General features: G+C 36.8%; 4 protein-coding genes across 4 annotated transcripts; 2 read left to right on the top strand and 2 right to left on the bottom strand.

Moving 5' to 3' along the window:
* Positions 1-3,430: 3,430 nt before the first annotated feature.
* On the bottom strand, positions 3,431-10,087 carry LOC106130098 (uncharacterized). Its single transcript, XM_013328860.2, has 9 exons — positions 9,935-10,087; positions 9,001-9,093; positions 8,321-8,511; positions 7,404-7,543; positions 6,931-7,073; positions 6,262-6,380; positions 5,469-5,603; positions 4,748-4,912; positions 3,431-3,676 (listed from the first exon to the last, which is right to left on the bottom strand). Exons 2-9 carry the CDS (start codon positions 9,068-9,070, stop codon positions 3,443-3,445), a joined length of 1,197 nt encoding a protein of 398 aa, XP_013184314.2. The 5' UTR covers positions 9,071-9,093; positions 9,935-10,087; the 3' UTR covers positions 3,431-3,442.
* A 2,634-nt stretch (positions 10,088-12,721) lies between these two features.
* On the bottom strand, positions 12,722-14,331 carry LOC106130085 (methyltransferase-like protein 17, mitochondrial). Its single transcript, XM_013328849.2, has 2 exons — positions 14,183-14,331; positions 12,722-14,105 (listed from the first exon to the last, which is right to left on the bottom strand). Exon 2 carries the CDS (start codon positions 14,075-14,077, stop codon positions 12,743-12,745), a length of 1,335 nt encoding a protein of 444 aa, XP_013184303.2. The 5' UTR covers positions 14,078-14,105; positions 14,183-14,331; the 3' UTR covers positions 12,722-12,742.
* A 505-nt stretch (positions 14,332-14,836) lies between these two features.
* LOC106130089 (translocon-associated protein subunit delta) lies at positions 14,837-16,499 on the top strand. Its single transcript, XM_013328853.2, has 3 exons — positions 14,837-15,193; positions 15,346-15,502; positions 16,350-16,499. The coding sequence occupies exons 1-3, from the start codon at positions 14,942-14,944 to the stop codon at positions 16,448-16,450; spliced, it is 510 nt and encodes a 169-aa protein (XP_013184307.2). The 5' UTR covers positions 14,837-14,941; the 3' UTR covers positions 16,451-16,499.
* A 361-nt stretch (positions 16,500-16,860) lies between these two features.
* LOC106130095 (cytochrome c oxidase assembly factor 4 homolog, mitochondrial) lies at positions 16,861-17,903 on the top strand. The gene is made up of 2 exons (XM_013328858.2): positions 16,861-17,060; positions 17,777-17,903. The coding sequence occupies exons 1-2, from the start codon at positions 16,956-16,958 to the stop codon at positions 17,882-17,884; spliced, it is 213 nt and encodes a 70-aa protein (XP_013184312.2). The 5' UTR covers positions 16,861-16,955; the 3' UTR covers positions 17,885-17,903.
* Positions 17,904-18,987: the final 1,084 nt, after the last annotated feature.

Below are 18,987 nucleotides of genomic sequence, written 5' to 3'. Positions count from 1 at the left end.
TATACTGTAAACTCAAACCGTGAACAAACAAAACATTGTCATGTCATGAAATTATATAAAAACGTTCGTAAACATGGTGCAGTAGGTATAACAGTGTATAATTTATAAATTTATTGTAAATATGCCTCACTGTCCTTTTGAACCGACAAAAGACTGTAAGCGAGTATTTAGACGCTAAATTATTTGTTATATTTTAGACTCGTGACTTTGCCCAAAGCTTTGCTGAGAAATTGTATAATTTTTTTTTTTATTCAAATCGAGCAGCTTCCTGTCGTTACAGCCGGTCGAAATATCTTGGTGAACCCTATTCACATTACTACCACGTTTATAAGACGCCTCTGTAATATATGACGGCGCAGAATAGCGCAATCTACCGCCAAGTCGAATCTAATAAAAAACTAAAAAAAAAAATAAAGATCTTATTACAAGAACGTTTAAACTTAAAATCCGAACTAGACTCAAACGCTTAAAATGTTTTCGTGCTATATATAAAAATATTTCATACTGCGCAGGTACATTTGTATTTTTACTGTTATGTTGTACAGATGTAGGAGTGTCTTATAGACTTGTCACGGTTCAGTCAGGGCTAGAGATGGGCAAATGCCCGGTCATTTAAGGCAAATTGGGAAAATTCCCAATAAATTCCCAATGGGAAGGAATATGTGGTCATCTATTGGGAATTTTCCCAATTTTCCCTAAATTCCCGGGCATTTGCCCATCTCTAGTCGAGGCAGTCCAAGATAACTGACATATCTGGCTCAACATTTCCTTTGAAAATCTGCTCGTTCTATAACTAAAATTGTACATCTTAACGGCAAAGCCTTAGGTGAAGTTCTCGTGAGCTTACACTGTTGGTAACTAAATTACATTTTATTAACAGCAAAATTTACTGTGTAATGTACATTCAACTGTGTTTTTATTATGTAAATTAATATTGTAATGTAAATTTAATCATTCATAATTCGTAACAAAATGTTTACATAAAATTGGTTTGATGTTGGTAGGTGTTGAATCATCATTCATGTGGCTTTGGTCCCGGTTAGTATTTCGAAGAGGAGCTTTGAGTCCGCCTGTGATTTATCCAAGACCGAGTCCAAGTCAGGGAGAAACTAGTTATTTCCTATGTCGCCTCTTACGACAGTCATATACATCATGAGGCTCTAAAATAATTTATATAAGTGTCTCATACTAAGAAGTTGATTCAATAAGTTAACTTTTTCATAACCCATTTCTTTTTTTTTGTTAAATCCTAATGATGTGTAATTATGAAATTTTAAACACTTTCCCAATTATTTCTTTTATGTTTTACTCATTGCTGAAATGTGTTGACTAGCTAGTGTATTGTAAATAAGGTTTTTTTTTTATTTATAAATTTAAGATTATTCTCACTCGTTGTAAATATTAAAGACTGCTTCAAGTTACCAAGAGTGCAAGCTTATAATGGTGTAGCTTCCATGTCAAAAAATATAATTGGAAAATATTTTTGTACGAAAAATTTCAGTTTTACAAAGCCATTGTAATTTATCTGGCAACCGATGAAGGATCGCTAAAAATTTTAACACCTAGGTACCTCTTTTTTTAAAATTGGCGCTTTAGTTTGCCACTAAAAATATAATAAAAACTTTTCGGTTTTTTTTAATACTTAGCGTTGTTTTTTTTTTTCTATGTTATGTAATTCAGATTGTTTTTTGTTTATTTTTTTAATTATTTGCGTATAAAAATATTTTCCAATTGATGTTTCTACGCTCACAGTTGTATAAAAATTATGTAAATAAATATTACTTATCAATTCATATGATAAATTGTTATTTGAAGTTTCATATGTAAATAGAAGTTATTTTATTTAAAAATGGAGGTCTTTTTTAGAGCCAATAGAATCTACTATACATTGTATTTTAATTCTCTAATTGTACAGTCAACAACGTAATACTTATCCGCCACAAAAAAAAAACATCGTAATCCGATTAGGAAATAACAAATAATAACTTTTAGTAATAATTTTAAGCATAAGCTATTCATGTAAATATGTTTCTGTTTGGTAAATAAATTAATATGTACACCACAGCCCTGCATAATGTATTACGTTGTTGACTGTACAGTGGGTTACATAGAAAAGTGTACCACCTTATCTCGAAAGAATCTATTGAGTTAGTATATTACTCTATGTGGCTCACTGTATATACGCTAAACACAGTAACCCTAATAAAAAAGCCGTATTTTTTTGAGAAGGTATGAAAGGGTTTTTTTTTTATATTGCTGGCTACACGGATCTCCCACGAGTATAGCTATCCCTTATTCTTACAGCCTGTAGGTCGAGATAGCATCAATATGACGGTAAAGACCTCACTGCCCATTGTTAAGAAGTGTAAATGTTGAATTGTATGCATCTGTGAGCGGAAACCAATCAATGTATGTATATTTGCAAATCTGTTTGCTATAGTAATATAATTTTTATCCAATAAAATGTTGGATTTTTAATTTTGTATCGTAACCCAATTGATAAGAAAGATATTGAGAAGTGAAGCAATCTATCAAGATAATTGACTCGCTATTGCATTTTATTTTATAGGTACGGCGCCAATCGCCTTTTTATTTTAATTTCCTCCCACCCTAAGATTGACTGGACGAGATTGCTATAGCGATAAGTCCGCCTTTGTACCTCATTATGGTACAATAAAGAGTCTTATCTATCTATCACTGAAAGAATTTCGCTTTTTAAATGCAAGTGAAATAATGCATTGTACAAAAATGTACCAATATGATGTCGAGTTTAGATTCCGTTGCGGGGTCGACAAAGAAAACAGTCTTGGAAAGACTGACAGGCCACGTTTAGCTGATTGACTTAGCGATAGAATTGCGATTGATATAGCGACAGGTTGCTAGCCCATCGCCTAAAAAATAATCCCAAGTTTGTATAAGCCTTAGTCGCCTTTTACGACTTTCATGGGAAAGAGATGGAGTGGTCCTAGCTAAGATTGCAGAGCTCAGATGGGAGTAATTTCGTGTCAAAGCTTGACTCGCCCAATCCAGGATCCAAGATGGCTCACCCCGCGCTACTCCATCGTTGTGAGGATGGAACCAGGATTATAGCTAGGAGTAAAATAGCGAAGTGAAGTGATATTACGTAGTTCAAATATATGACAAGGGGGCAGCCTTATTTTCTTACGTTAACAATATATCTTCTGTCACTTTCATTCAATTCGTATTGCCAAAGATGAAAAGAGAAAGTTAATAAGACTGAGGCCTTTGTTTTATTACTGCATATAAAAGAGTCCCCCTATTTTCTCTGACTGTATGTAGGTGCTAATCTCGGAAAGTAAGAAATGTTTAAAAGACTATTTTATGAGGACGGTTTATATCTATAAATGATAGCCGAGCGAAGCCGGGGCGTGTCCCTAGTATCTATGAAATAAAATCATCTTATTCTTCATTTCACAATTTACTAATAAAATATCCCTCTTACATCTAACTTTGGTAAATACTGAATCTTTTCAACGAAATTTTCGTAATCACAACAAAAGCTGTGAGTTCCGTCATTGGACCTCCACTTCAGCCACTTATGCCTGGAACACTCATCATCGCAGAATGAGAGACAGGAGACCTGGGTCTGGTTGAAGAATGAGGAGTTGACGGACACGAAGGCGGCTGCTGTCTTCTTGGCGGGGTCGTATACTAACTGGAAGATAAAAGTATTCAATGTTTAAAGTTATTTTTGTTTTGGGCATCATTGAAGCCCTCAAGGGTGAATAATTTTCCCCGTTTTTTTTCACATTTTCCATAATTTCTTCGCTCCTTATAGTTGCAGCTTGATGTTTTATTGCCTAAAGCCTTCCTCGATAAATGGTCTATTCAACACAAAAATATTTTTTACTAACTGGAAGATAAAAAAATTCAATGTAAAGTTATTTTTGTTTTGGGCATCATTGAAGCCCTCAAGGGTGAATAATTTACCCCGTTTTTTTTTTCACATTTTCCATAATTTCTTCGCTCCTAATAGTTGCAGTGTGCTGTTATATAGCCTAAAGCCTTCCTCGATAAACGGTCTATTCAACACAAAGTTTTCAATTTGAACCAGTAGTTCCTGAGATTAGCGCGTTCAAGCAAACAAACAAACTCTTCAGCTTTATTATATCAGTATAGATTAATCCTGACTCACGGTGTGTTGGAGTAATTGATGTAGGTACTCATAACCCCCACAATCTAATCTCGTTTACCAACTGATATGCACTAGTTATGCCAATTAGACCAGAAATTACACAAGTGTGCATAAAAGTTGATCCTTAGAAAATGCGTTACCAAGTCTTCTTCGTGTCTTCGTTCTTGGTCAGGACGTCACAATAAGCGGGAGAGAGCTAACCAAGCCTAGTAAAGATTTAATTAAGACTAGCTATGCCCGCGACTTCGTCCGCGTCGAATAGTTATTTTGGGCGTCATTGAAGCCCTCAAGGATCAATAATTTACCCCGTTTTTTTTGACATTTTCCATTATTTCTTCGCTCTTAATAGTTGAAGCGTGATGTTATATTATATATAAGTTTTCGGGAAAGTTACTTTACGTTAGGAAATATTCCTGGTAATTTTCATCTCTAGTTATATCGCCTAAAGCCTTCCTCGATAAATAGTCTATTCAACACAAAAATAAGTTTTCAATTCGAACCAGTAGTTCCTGAGATTAGCGCGTTCAAACATACAAACCCTTCAGCTTTATAATAGTATAGAATAGATAGATATAGATATATATTACCTACCTTGTAAAAATACATTGGAACCGGAACAATAGGGTTGTTGTTAGCGTCCGCGGTGAGATATATCTGTTGCAGCTTCCCGTAACTGTCCGGGAGGGTCAGCACCTCGTGAGTCCCGGTGTACACCACCACGGTCGAGTCCTGGGAGTCCACGCGGCGACGTATTGCCTGGGAATGTGAGACCTTTATAAATTTCATTTAAATGAAATGTTCGATCGACATTTTGATGTCAAAGGGTCAACCCTTCTCCTTAAAGGAGATCGTTACCAAATATGTTAGGTACTGACACAACACCACCAGTACCAAAATATCTAAAGTTATAAGAAAACCCATCTGTTATGACTAAGCCGTGAGGAATCTTTTATTTGCCTTAAAAGTTTGCAAATACGAATATATGTATATCTTATCGAAGACGGACAGCGAGGAACAAGGAGGAGGCCAAGAAGTTACAAGAGGCTTGTCACGGCTCCCCAACATTTGGGAGCCATTCCTAAGAGGGGAACACAGCGAGTGACACTGCGGGATGCGCGGGCGCACGGCCACGTAACGCGCGCGGCTCGCATCGTTCACTTCTCTTCTCTTCCTTCCGCTACAACAATCGGACATCGCCACGAGGTATATCACGGCGGATTCACATACAAGAAAATATTAGATGTCTACCCCGCTCTACAACCACGAAGACTTCATTCGGCGGGCGTCGACGAAATACAATAAATATCCTTACGTCTTCCAAGGCAGCCCAGTCGCCAGCGTTCCCCCTCATCCATTGCGGCGCGGTGTTGATGTAGTGGAACGAGGCTCGCTGTTCAGCACGCAGTGTGAAGTCCGCCCGAGCGGCGAGGTGACCACGTGTCAGGAACTAGAACGAATGCAAATGTCCAGGGGGTGTCAGAGAACCGTTCACGGTTCCACCTAAAATAGTTCTAAGCTACTAAGATGTTAAAGGTACTTCTCTATGTGGTGGTACTGTTCTAATTATAATTAGTAATACTACTAATTATAGTTAGTAATACTACTAATTATAGTTAGTAATACTACTAATAATTATTAGTTTAAGTACGGTATCACACTTCAAAGATAAACTGAAAAGTCACCTACTACAATCTCAATTTATTACATAACAGCAAACCTTTACATGCTTATCACTTCTCATTTTTCTGTAGTTTCCTTCTGCCTACCTATTGTCTACTTTGCTGCAACAATAAGAACATAGTTACACTCACGCTCATACTCAACATATATAACTCCTTGCACTGCTGTCTACTTGTTATTTTGTGTTGATATTTTTAATATGTATCCTTTATATTGAATGGCAAAGCCTCCGTACTAGGTTCCACTGAAAATCAGCGCATTATGTAACCTCATCATACACATGCATATGCTGAGTGGAAACCCTCGCATCATGTATTTTTTTTTTATTTCTATGTTTATGAATGAAAATGTAATATTACATCTTGCGCCAAATAAAGATTTTTCTTTCTTTCTTTCTTCTTTAAGTTAATATGTGCTTTTTATACCTGTTTCTTCGTGACGTAATTGTCAGCCATGTCACTGCCCAAAATGGCGTCGAGACGTGCCTTCTGATTCTTCGCTTTGTACAGCTCTGCCATGCGCACTTTGCCAAACAGATTCCCTTCTGTAAAGATATTACTACTGTTGCAAATTATTATATTTTAATGCCGTGTGGTTCCGGCACCAATAAAAAAAAAGAATAGGACCACTCAATCTCGTTCCCATGGATGGGATTCCTTTTTTAGGCGATGGGCTAGCAACCTGTCACTATTTGAATCTCAATTCCATCATAAAGCCAAACAGCTGAACGTGGCCTATCAGTCTTTTCAAGACTGTTGGCTCTGTCTACCCCGCAAGGGATATAGACGTGATTATGTGTATGTGTGTATTATATTTTCCTGGTTTTCTTCTCCTTGGAGACGAACCCTAGGGTCCGCCTTTGACCAAGATCCAAGATTGTGTAAAACAGAACAAAATGACACTTGCCTGACCTTCTAACCATATCAAGGTCATCTAACCTAGCTTGAGACCATGGTAATAAGGATTACACTAGATGGAAGTGCTTACCCCCTTAGTCGACTTTAGAAGTCATCCAGGCAGAAGATTGAGTGGTTCTACTACAACGCCACGGAATTTCAAATTGTAAGTTAAAATCTTAGGTAGTAAAAAAATACCTGTGAACTGTGGTCGTGTTCCATACTGCGTGATCCTGGCTCCGGGAGACAGCTGATGCCGCACGTAATGCGTGTGAGCCTGTTCCTTGTCGAAACAGGCTTCGTAAAGCGAGTGGAATCGCTTTTGTATCTGATAGCCTACTCTGTAATAATTAGATATGTTTTAGTATCGTGTTGTGGGATGTGCAAAGAATTTGGAATGTATTAAATTCACATTTTGAAATTTTAAAGTCAAAGTTGAGGCGCTTAACCCAACCCAGAATAGTCTGGATGCCTACCTGCAAAAGAGTATGTCACAACTTGTCACAGACCGCCTAACCAAAATAAAATCGTCAGTTTCATCTTGGGTCACCTTTTGGCAAATCTCTGTGAATCACCTATGATCAAAGCATATCAAAAGGTATCAATAGCGTTTAAGCTGTCTGCAAGTCTGAGATAGACATGGGGTACTTAAAAAGTTAAATCTAACTCACCTATACACTTTCGCGCCCTGATAGCAAGCTTGTCCCGTCTCCTCGGCGGTGAACCATGGTTGGTTGTTACATGTGATATCTTTGAAGGATCCTATCCACCGTTCTACACGGAAAGTGTCGTTTATTATGCAGTGGGCTTCCTGGAATCAAATTTAACCCGGTTTATAACTTGATTTAAAATGGTAGACTGTTAGATAATGCTATTAGCATATATAATAGTCCGCCTATTGTACTTTACAAATCGTAAATGTTATAATACCTTTTTGAATAATGTAACTTGTTGAAAGCTGATGCTCTTGATTAGGAAGAAACATCGTGAGGAAACCAACACATTCAAACAACCGGATATCATAAGAAAAGAAAGAAATCTTGGACTTATATATCTGAACAAGTATTCCCTACAGATTCGCGTGAAGGTAACAGATTAAGGATCGTAGTTCCAAGAGGATCCACTTCAGAGAGGTATAAGAACATAATCGGGCTGAACACCAGGAAAGAGCATTAAAACTGAGGTTTAACTGAGAGTCTGATTGACACTATTGGTACAATAACAACCAACTAGGAACTGCAAACAAACATCTTATTACACCGGCATGTTCAAAAGATTCTCTAGTTACCTACCCTCCGCCGCTATGTTTCCGAGCTTCTTAAGGAGAAGAAGGTAGAAATCAGCCGCAAATTCTAGATGCCGCGGAGGCCTTGCAGCTCATACATAGAGGAAAGTTGCATCGCCGGCAGCTAGAATTTGCGGCTGACTTCATCCTTCTTCTGGAGAAGCGGAGCGACTCCCATCTGACCTCCGCACCTTTTCAGGGGAAGCTAAACCAGTACTGTATAATTTTTTACTATCCTCACTATCTTTTCCCTTGCCATAAAAGCATCGGTTAGTTTTCGTTAATTTACACTTGTATACATACCAAAGCATTTGATTGCGCGCTATTATTCGCCAAAACAACATGCCTCTTGTCTCCCGGGCACGCTACTAGCAGAGTTTCCGACCTCTTCATATAGATGTCGCTACTTGTCTTGTTAGGGACAAGGAATTCGCCATTTTGAAGGTAGACGGGAGATGGTATTCCGAAATCTTTGTTCAGTGAGAGGGTGCAGGCTGAAAGGTGAAATCGTAGTGGCGACTAAGGAAATAATACAAGCTATTCATCAAAGTTTTAGTTGGACATTGACGTAGGCGACTAAGGATTTTTGTAAATCCCCACTCGAGCGGAAACTCACCCTTATTAATAATTCGTTTTCAAAAACCAAAATAAATTTACTTAGGCATTTATCATTCCTCTGGGATTCATACCTAGAGGAAAATTAAGTAACATTAAAATTATTACTTAGTCAATTTATGTAAATTATTTAAATAAAACTAGCATTTGTACGCGGCCCGCGTTTAAAGTGCTTACTTACTATGCAAAATTTTATGAAAATCGGTTCAGTGGTTTAACTGCAACGAGGTTACAAATAAATTAACTAATTTACTTTAATGTACTATTCCCGGAATAAAAATCCAACAGTTTTTGCATGATTTTTTTTTAAATTACTTTTTTAATTCTTTATCGATTTAGTGACTAGAAAATCTTTGAGTTTTACTCACCAGAATCAACATTGTCGAAACTAATTGTGAGAATATTACAAAAAACTACTAAATATTTGAAGTGGTCCATCTCACTGGCACGCCCGGTTGGATCTGGGTCAAAAAGAGTGTAGGTATGTAACGGTAGATATCATAAACATTGCCATATGTACGCATTAAACGTGTGTGAACCTCAATCCGCGTGACGTGTGGTTCCCAGTACTAAAGAAGTAGGAGCCACCCCACACTATCTCTCTGATGTCGTAAAAGGTGAGATTAGGAGACAGCCATTAAAGAAATATATCGGAGTCTTGTTACTTTTAACGTTGTCAACCCCGTAAAGCATGAGAAGACAGTGAATCTGTTTCATAATAACTAATAGTTTCATAAGATTACCTTGTCTTTTACTGCTAAGCTGCTCGAAGGCTTAGCTGATATTATTTTATCAAAAAGTAGTTTTATATATATAGATAATCAATTTATTGCGATTTGACTTCATTCATTCATTCATATGAATCGTCTATATCCCCTGCGGGATTGACAGAGCCAGCAGTTTTGAAAGACTGATAGGCCACGTTCAGCTGACAGGCTTAATGATAGAATAATAGAATTAAGTTTCAAATAGTAACAGGTTGCTAATCCATCGCCCAAAACAAGAATCCCAAGTTTAAAAGCCTATCCCTTAGTCGCCTTTTACGACATCCTTGGTAACGAGATGGAGTGGTCCTGTTTTTTCTTTCATTGGTGCTGAGAACCACACGGCACATTAGAAGTAGGTACTTGTTCATAAATATAGATAAAAAAGAATTGTAAGTAATAATTAATTTAAACAATAAAAAATAATCTGGTTTGATTTCTCATACGAAGTTCAGACTTTCACAAAATACTCTAGTTAGGTCCATACCTAAGTACATACTCTTTAATAAAAAATATATACTATCAACATTTCACTTACCTCGAAATACTATTATTATCAAGATTATCCACTTTATCGTTTCATCGTAAAATCCGCGCTACAAACACACCACACACCAATGCCACGAGCAAACTGAATTAAGTTTACATTAGACAAAGGACGTTAGTCATTTGTTGAAAATTACTACTGTGCCTCATCTCACTCGGTTTTCACTTCATAATAAAATAATGTATATTTTTTATTACTTCTTACTAGCTTGACTTGACGGCCTCTGTGGCGCAGCGGTAGTACGCTTGTCTGTGACACCGGAGGTCCCGGGTTCGAATCCCGGCCAGGGCATGATGAGAAAAGAACTTTTTCTGATTGGCCTGGGTCTTGGATGTTTACCTATATAAGTATTTATTAAAAAATATAGTATTGTTGAGTTAGTATCTCGTAACACAAGTCTCGAACTTACTTCGAGGCTAACTCAATCAGTGTAATTTGTCCCGTATATATTTATTTATTTAGCTTTTTCGCCGCGACCTCGGCTCGCTTTGGGATCTAACAAAGGCAATGTTTGCAGCTAATGACAAAACCTCCTCCATACTAATTTTTACTGAAAATCAGCGCATTGTGTAACCTCATCATATACATGCATATGCTGAGGGGACGCCTTTTAAACGCATCATATAATTTTTTTTTTTTTATTAATTTGAACAATGTAATATCACACTATGAAGCGCCAAATAAAGATTTTCTTTCTTTCTATATACTTTGTCTTTTTACAGCCCAGTTCAAACAACATTTTATAAAAATCGGTTCAGCTCAAAAAGGGTAAAGAGTCAGGTCAAAAGTACCCGAAACCGCCGAGCTTGCATGAAGAGAGTTATGAATGTGGATGAAGCGAAGGAAATATGCAGAGATCGTGGCAAGTGGAAAGAGGTAGTCTCTGCCTACCCCTCCGGGAAAGAGGCGTGATTTTATGTATGTATGATGTATGTAGGTACGGTTCAGCTACTGAACTGTGAAAACGTAACAGACAGACTTTCTCAGTCACAACTTATGCACCGGGAACCTAAAAACCTAACTGTTTCTAACGTAGTCGGGTAAACAAATCAGTGTTTGCTGTCAAAATAGCTCTCATAAGTAAAAATAATGGTAATGGTAATGGTAGTTTTTTTTATTGTTAGTAAATAATGGTAATTTATCGATCTTATACCAGCGTCACGGCAAGGGCATTAGCTATTAATTAATCATTATTTAAGCATTACTAGGATCATTAAGACTTAATCATAAGCGAATGCAAATTGGAACGTTGGAATTCCAAAACTGGACCAAAACGGGAACGTAGGTATAATAAGGTAGGTACTCTAAATCGACGATGTCTCTGCCTACCCTCCGAGAAAGAGTCTTCTTCCTCCTGGCGTAACTACGTAAGTCCTGATAATGACATCTCTGTAGACAAGATAGATAGATAGACTCTTTATGCACCATAAGACAAAGAAAAACAAAAAAAATAGCTCGGGAAGCGCGCCCTTTGACCATGGTATTGAATTAGGTAGGTTTTTTCACGGATTATATTTTATTCAAACTGTTGATTATATTTTTCTATTTTACCATGTACCTATCTACATTTACACAACAATAAATATTTTTGATTTAATTTGCATGTTGTGTGTGATAAATCCGGGTTACGCTTTCACGGCTAAGTAGCTAAACCGATTTTTATTAAATTTGTATGAATAAATGGCTTGGTTGTAATATGTCGTAATATTCAAATTATCATAACAATTCTTAGAACTTAATTCTACTACTTGTATTCTCTTAATAATATGTTTGTCAGTCGGCAAAGGCCTCTCCAATCTATTCTGTTCCTGTCTTTCGCCCGCCACTCCTACTTCTGTCCTGCCAGCAACCTGTCTAATGTCATCGCCCCTCACTCTAGTAGCCATCCTTACCAACTTTTGCCTTCTCAAAAAAAAAATGAAAATCCATGAGATTTAAATAGTGACGTGCTAACTTAACGAAGAATCCCAAGTTTAAAAGCCCTTGATTGACTTTTACGATCTGCACGGGAATAGAAACAGCTCGGGACTATAAATTATTTACCTACTGTGTTTCACACTGGTTTAGTTACCAGATCACCAGCACGAAAGACCACGAAATGTGCGTTTACTTGTGTTTTATATGCGCTTCGTAACCGAGGTACCGACGCTTTTCACAAGTTGTGGTGCTTTTGGAATGCATGACCGTGAATAAAAGTTACTGGTTACAGAGTTGTTCAACAAATTTGACGGCCTCAGTGGCGCAGCGGTTGTGCGCCTGTCTGCAACACTGCCCGGGTTCGTTCCCGGCCAGAGGATGATGAGAAAACTAACTTTTTTCTGATTGGCCTGGGTCTTGGATGTTTATCTATATAAGTATTTATTAACTACACTATCTTTAAGTTAGTATCTCGTAACACAAGTTTCGAAATTACTTCGTCGCTAACCCAATGTGTGTAATTTATCCCGTACATATTTATTTGCGTTCAAAAACAAATTTACAAATCCGTACCATATGAAGAGAAAGGATTTGTTTGTAACCAATAAATTTAAAAACTACTGGACCGATTTTAACGAAATTTGGCACAGATAATATAGAATACTTAAACCATTAGGAGTAACATAGACTTGCAGCTAAGCTAACACTAAGTAAGATAACAGCTACTTAGGTACATAAAATTGTCGATGATACAGGATTCAGCTTTTTTACCCAAAAACTGGGGCAAGTTTGAATGTCTGTGAGGTGTCATTCTGAAATCAGCCTTAATTTTAAGGAATTAAAAGACCAAATACATAAAACTACTAACACTTAACTATTTATTTATTTTACAGGCAACTCATCTCCCCAATTGCAAGACCTTGCACATCTATAAGTTGTTTGGTCATACTTAGACTTAGAAAATATAACTTCTTTCAACTGCCCTTGGGCCGTGCATAACCTACAAATTGTGTGACCTGAACGTACTATAGGAGCTCGGACCACTCTCGGCCATTGCGGATCATCTGAAGGCCGAACACCTTTCTTTAAAATTACATACGAGAACAAATCAGCAGACACTTCAGATTTTGACGGAAAACTCAGCGATTCGTACTTCATTAGAAAATTGCATGGAGATTCTTGTTCTAAATACCGAGGACACACATTATCATTCGGACATGGGGAAAATGCGTAACCATTTTGATTATTGACTATTTGCTTTGGATTGTTCTCTCTAGGAAGGTTAAGAACAAATTCTCTAGCCTCATTTACAACTCTAAAGCCAGCATTAGACCCATGCTCAATGATTATTAAATAATTGTCAGTTTTATTCCACAATTTCTGTATAGTTTCCAACCTTGTCTTCATATCGGGCATTTCGAATAATGTGAATGCGGATAATACTATGTCATATTTTAAATCAGTAGACGCTGGAAGGAATTGTCGCTGGAAATAACCTTTGTAAGGTAATTCTACATTATCTCTACCACTGCACAGTATCAGTCTTGCTAAGTCATGCATAGGTTGTGCCGTATCTACACAAAAGTATTCAAATATATCTCCTTTCCAGAATGTGTTCACAGCCCACGTGCCTGTGCCAACCCCAGAACCAAAGTCAAAGAAACTCCTTGGTTTAAAGTTAATATCTTTTTTTTTAATTTCATCAAGAACACGAACCAAAATTGCATACTCAGGGGCTGCTCTGGACATTAAATATTGCAAGCATGTTGCTTTGTCATATGAAATGTTTCCCCAACGATAAACATTTTTCTTTAAGATATTAAATACTGATGTTTCTATACGTTTGGTGTACATTTCAACTTCCTCTGGCGTTAAGTCTTTATCAATTTTTGAAAATACTTGTTTGGATACATTGTTGTGAATTTTAACGGTTTTTTCATGTATGTCTGCATCTTCTGGGGGTAATTGTCTAGAGCGGAGATAATTACTTAGTTTAAGGCTGTCCTGGTATAAAGCTCGTCCTCCATTATCTTCTAGAATTAGGTAAATGGCTTTCTGAATATCTGGAGGTATGGTTGCAATTTTTATTCGGGCTGTCCCCGGATGTTTTCTAGGTTTATATTCATTTGATCCGAAACTTGGCATTAATCTTGAGTCTATTTGAAGACGGGTAGAATAACTAGCACAAGAAATCGTAAACCTTACTTTCCTAAACATTTTTGTGACTACAAATCGTAAACAGATCCTGAAACAAACGAATTCAAATAAGATTTGGGCACATTTTTTAAATACTGATTTTAATTAGTAAGAAGTTGTAGGTACCTAAGGTCGTCGTCAAATAAAATAATTTTAAAAAGAAAGTATCAATTTAATAATATGGTAAAAACACGCATTTTCTGATTTGTTAAATACGCATGGCACCCGCACGACAGATTGTGATAAAATAAAAACATGTCAATGTCAGTAAAGTCCAGTTCTCATTGTGACAGTTGGATGGAAAGAGCCATTTCCGATGCGTTCCTTTTTTGTGTCAAATCGAAAGTATGTAATCCAAACTACAAAATATCATATAAAATGTATCAAGCACACCTCCCATTAACTTTATTTACTGGAAAATTACGTATATATTTATTTACTTTTATTCTAGTATCCTATTGATCCTAGTCTATCTATTTCTACCAATTCCTAAAGTTTTGGTTTGTGAATGCAACGATTTCTTCACACGTCACTTTACTACTATGCACGTCATCGTCGACGTTTGAATCGTGATACGTTCAGAAACTTTGACAATTGATATTATTACACTCTTGATTTTAAAATAATTAATTATATTTATTTTTACTTTCGTACGTTGTTATTTACATCTGTCCTATAGTACATAAGCACGTTACTGTATTATACATTGTGTTTTTTACACTTTAAAATAAAAATTACAGTATTTTTTTTACCAATTTACAAAATTAAGCAACATAACTTCCGAACGCAATCTAAAATACGTGGAAAGTCCTCGCTCCGCTCAGTTGAACTGAGCTAAGTTTTATTCATATTTCTAAGTCACAAACGTTTTTTGAAGACTTCAAAATGGTCACAAAATACTTTATTTCTTTATTCCTTATCACATTCTGCGGGAGGGCCTTATCCGAAAGCTGCAAAAACCCAAAAGTCGAGGCAGCTTCATTCACCAGTTTAGATGCCACAATCGTAACACAAATCGCATATATTACTGAATTTACGCTGAAATGTGACAACGAATTGCCTGAAAACTATGCTTTGTATGCAGAAGTTGAAGGAAAACCACTGGCAGCGGCCCGAATTGGCACTAACAAGTACCAGGTTAGTAATTTCCAAAATGTTAACACAAAATTTTTGACATTCTAGATAAAGCCAGTTTCTTTTGTGTGGACAGATGTAGAGAAAATTATAACTTCAAAATGACAGTGGGAAACTAATATTCAATCTCAATATCTCGAAATGACATGTTTCAGGTTTCTTGGACTGAGGAACCTGCCAAGGCTCGCTCAGGAACTCACAAAGTCCATATTCTGGACGAGGAAGGCTGGGCTTCTCTAAGACGCGCTCGCCGAGCTGACCCCGCAGCTGAAGTGGCTCCAATGCTTGCTATTGAATTACAACACCCAGGCAGTAAGTACAGAATATATGTATATATCTTTATGAATCAGCATAACTAAAACCTAGATTTTCTTTCCCTGTGCTCCAAATCTTCATCTATGTGGTACATAGGTCTACAGCACAATCCATCAATAATTCTTTGTTCATAAAATATACCAATTTTAATAAACAAATACAACTAATAAGTCAATAATACAACTAGCAACCTGTCACTATTTGAATCTCAATTCTATCATTAAGCCAAATAGCTGAATGTGGCCATTCAGTCTTTTCAAGACTGTTGGCTCTGTCTACCCTGCAAGGGATATAGACGTGACCATATGTATGTATGTATGTAACCAATAAGTATAGACCTGAAAAAGCATTGAACTAATTGAATCAAGTAAGAATTGTTATCATTAAGCCAAATAGCTGAACATGGCCATTCAGTCTTTTCAAGACTGTTGGCTATGTCTACCCTGCAAGGGATATAGACGTGACCATATGTATGTATGTATGAAACTAATAAGTATAGACCTGAAAAAGCATTGAACTAATTGAATCAAGTAAGAATTGTTATCATTAAGCCAAATAGCTGAACATGGCCATTCAGTCTTTTCAAGACTGTTGGCTATGTCTACCTCGCAAGGGATATAGACGTGAGCATATGTATTTATGTAAGAATTGTATCAAGTGTGAGTCTTTATCTTTAGTGTTTGCCTATCTATGTATTTTCCTGTACTAGAGAGAGAGAGGTACTTAGGTACTCTGATGAATAAAATCAGAAGTTACACAAACATTGTGTTAACTTAACTAAATGTAAAAAAATATTGTAATTTAGGCATAAATAGTGTAAACCTTTTTTTGTTTTTTTTTACAGGTTACTCTGGTCCCTATGTGAACTCTGAACTACTTGCCACCGTCACCTCAATCTTCGTTGCGTATGTCGCGCTTCGCAACAAAAGCAAGATCCTAGCTTAAATAAATTGTTCTTTAATTTTATTTAATTAAATTTACATATTTTTTAAAATGTGTTTTATTCTATGATATTGATTTGTAAAATTAATTGTGTCCAGTAATGCTAAGCAGACTGTAAGCGGAAGATCATCCTGAAGTAAATTTTAGGGATAGACGGGCTCGTAAAGTTTAGGGGAAGATCGCGGCGAGTGCCCAAGATTTAATCTCTAAATACCCCTCCGAAGAAAGGCGTTTTTTTATGTATGTATGTAAGTTTAGGGAAAATAAAAATCATTTTCCTCAGAAAAAACATAAATCGGTAGCCCATTTAATTCATTTAGAATGATTGAATAGTTGATAAATAGTTTTAAATAGGAAAAATATTAATCGATAAAAATATGTACGTATGGAATCGATTTTATTCGCCAAAACTTTAAATGACAGCTAAACAGCTGATATTTTGAGGTTATTTTCATTGTTTTGTTTTGATTTCAAAGTAAAAATCTAGTCAAAATAAATTTAAAGGAAAATGACCATAAAATCGCATGAACGAGTGGCAATCGACAACGACGATGACCCTGTGGAAGCGAAATTGAAAAAGGCGGGATGCTTGGAACTTCACTATAAAGTGCAGGTAATGCTTTAACTTCAAATGCCGAGGATTTCAGCAATTTAGATAACTCCAGATTTCGTCCTTGAATTCCATAAGAACCTGCGAACCTGAAAATGCGTAAGGCAAATCCTATTTCAGTCGCCAATGAGTCTTTTCTGACTTTTCATTGGTAAGTGCTATAACCATTGTGGAATGAGGGAAAACATTTTGAGGAAACCTTAACTTTCTGACAAGTGCAGTATAACCATGATGTAATGTGGGATTTCGCTCCAATTATTCTAGAGGTCAGACCGGGTCACTTGATGTTAAAACACTTACCCAATCCAGAATTTTAGTCAAACACGGACTGTGGTATCCTCTCAAGTTATTTGTTTTTTAATCCTGGCGTTAGATCTGGATCTAACGCCAGGATTAAAAAACAAATAACTTTTACTAAGTTCCGTAAACATGAGGAAGTACTAATGAGACTCCTCTCATTGTACTTACAATAATCCAAAAAATACCCAAAGGAATGCGATTTCTTTTTAAGAAAAAGCTGAAGGCATATTACAATCCTATCCAACTAACAATTTTGTCATAAGGTTGGATGTATGTGTATGTTTGTTAGCTTTTCTCATTAAATTACTTGTCAGATTTTGATGAGATTTAGTACCTATATGGGAAATATAAATAACACATAGAAGTGAAGCTCCGGGATGGAGTTAGTTACTAGATTCATATATATTTTTGTTTTCCAGGAATGTATAGCTACAACCAAAGATTGGAGGAAGTGCCAGAGAGAGGTGAATGATTTCAAGGACTGCATAAACAGGCATAAGCAACACATGGACGGGGTTAAAAGTTAATAAAATCATTATTTATCAATGTGGTGTTATTTTTACCTACTTTTACATGTTTACATCCAAAAAAAATCCTAAACTTGGCCTTTGAGTTCTGTGACTGGCTCTGTCTACTCCTGATAAAGACTATGTCTACGAGGAAACAGCGCCGGCGCAGGTCCCCTCAAATTACCAACAAACTTGAATAAAAAACCACCGAAATTATTACATATGATTATTTTAATTTATCCATGTCTGCCTATATTTATATATATATATTCGCCAAGGACCAGGGCAGTGCCCCGGCAGGACGTTCGTCAGTACGCGGGCGGCGTTTTGACGCACTCGATTCCTTCAGCTAGCCTCCTTAATAGAAAATCAGTACAGGAAAGTGCAAGATCAATTGATTGTAGTTCAAGTCAAAAATGAAGGAAACTCGAAATAAAACCACCAAAATTATTATCATTGTTATAATTTATCCGTGCCGCCCTATCAGTGCCCCGGCGGGCGGTTCGTCAGTGCGCGGGCGGCGTCTTGACGCACTTGACTCCTTCAGCTAGACATTGGCTACGTATTGATTGTAGGTGAAGTCAAAAATGAAGAAAACTCGAAATGGAACCACCAAAATTATTATCATTATTATAATTTATCCGTGCCGCCCTATCAGTGCCCCGGCGGGCGTCAGTGCGCGGGCGGCGTCTTGACGCACTTGATTCCTTCAGCTAGATTCCTTAATAGAAAATCAGTACAGGAAAGTGCAAGATCAATTGATTGTAATTCAAGTCAAAAATGAAGAAAACTCGAAATAAAACCACCAAAATTATTATCATTATTATAATTTATCTGTCACCCTATCAGTGCCCCGGCGGGCGGTTCGTCAGTGCGCGGGCGGCGTCTTAACGCACTTGACTCCTTCAGCTAGACATTGGCCAGGTATTGATTGTAGGTCAAGTCAAAAATGAAATAAAACCACCAAAATTATTATCATTATTATAATTTATCTGTGCCGGCCTATCAGTGCCCCGGCGGGCGGTTCGTCAGTGCGCGGGCGCCGTCTTGACGCACTTGACGCTAGACATTGGCCAGGTATTGATTGTAGGTCAAGTCAAAAATGAAATAAAACCACCAAA

The sequence above is a fragment of the Amyelois transitella genome, chromosome 31, assembly GCF_032362555.1.
Source record: "Amyelois transitella isolate CPQ chromosome 31, ilAmyTran1.1, whole genome shotgun sequence".
In the NCBI taxonomy this organism is placed as follows: domain Eukaryota; kingdom Metazoa; phylum Arthropoda; class Insecta; order Lepidoptera; family Pyralidae; genus Amyelois; species Amyelois transitella.
This window is presented reverse-complemented; position numbering and strand designations above follow the sequence as displayed.

Bases quoted from the DNA above. Each gene is read 5' to 3' on its own strand.
- LOC106130098 (XM_013328860.2), bottom strand. From the start codon at position 9,070: ATGGACCACTTCAAATATTTAGTAGTTTTTTGTAATATTCTCACAATT. The intron at 7,544-8,320 runs GTATGTATACAA...ATTTGATTCCAG, and splicing joins GCGCGCAATCAAATGCTTTG to GAAGCCCACTGCATAATAAA. The intron at 7,074-7,403 runs GTGAGTTAGATT...TAATTATTACAG, and splicing joins CAGGGCGCGAAAGTGTATAG to AGTAGGCTATCAGATACAAA.
- LOC106130085 (XM_013328849.2), bottom strand. From the start codon at position 14,077: ATGTTTAGGAAAGTAAGGTTTACGATTTCTTGTGCTAGTTATTCTACC.
- LOC106130089 (XM_013328853.2), top strand. From the start codon at position 14,942: ATGGTCACAAAATACTTTATTTCTTTATTCCTTATCACATTCTGCGGG. The intron at 15,194-15,345 runs GTTAGTAATTTC...GACATGTTTCAG, and splicing joins TTGGCACTAACAAGTACCAG to GTTTCTTGGACTGAGGAACC. The intron at 15,503-16,349 runs GTAAGTACAGAA...TTTTTTTTACAG, and splicing joins TGAATTACAACACCCAGGCA to GTTACTCTGGTCCCTATGTG.
- LOC106130095 (XM_013328858.2), top strand. From the start codon at position 16,956: ATGACCATAAAATCGCATGAACGAGTGGCAATCGACAACGACGATGAC. The intron at 17,061-17,776 runs GTAATGCTTTAA...TTTGTTTTCCAG, and splicing joins AACTTCACTATAAAGTGCAG to GAATGTATAGCTACAACCAA.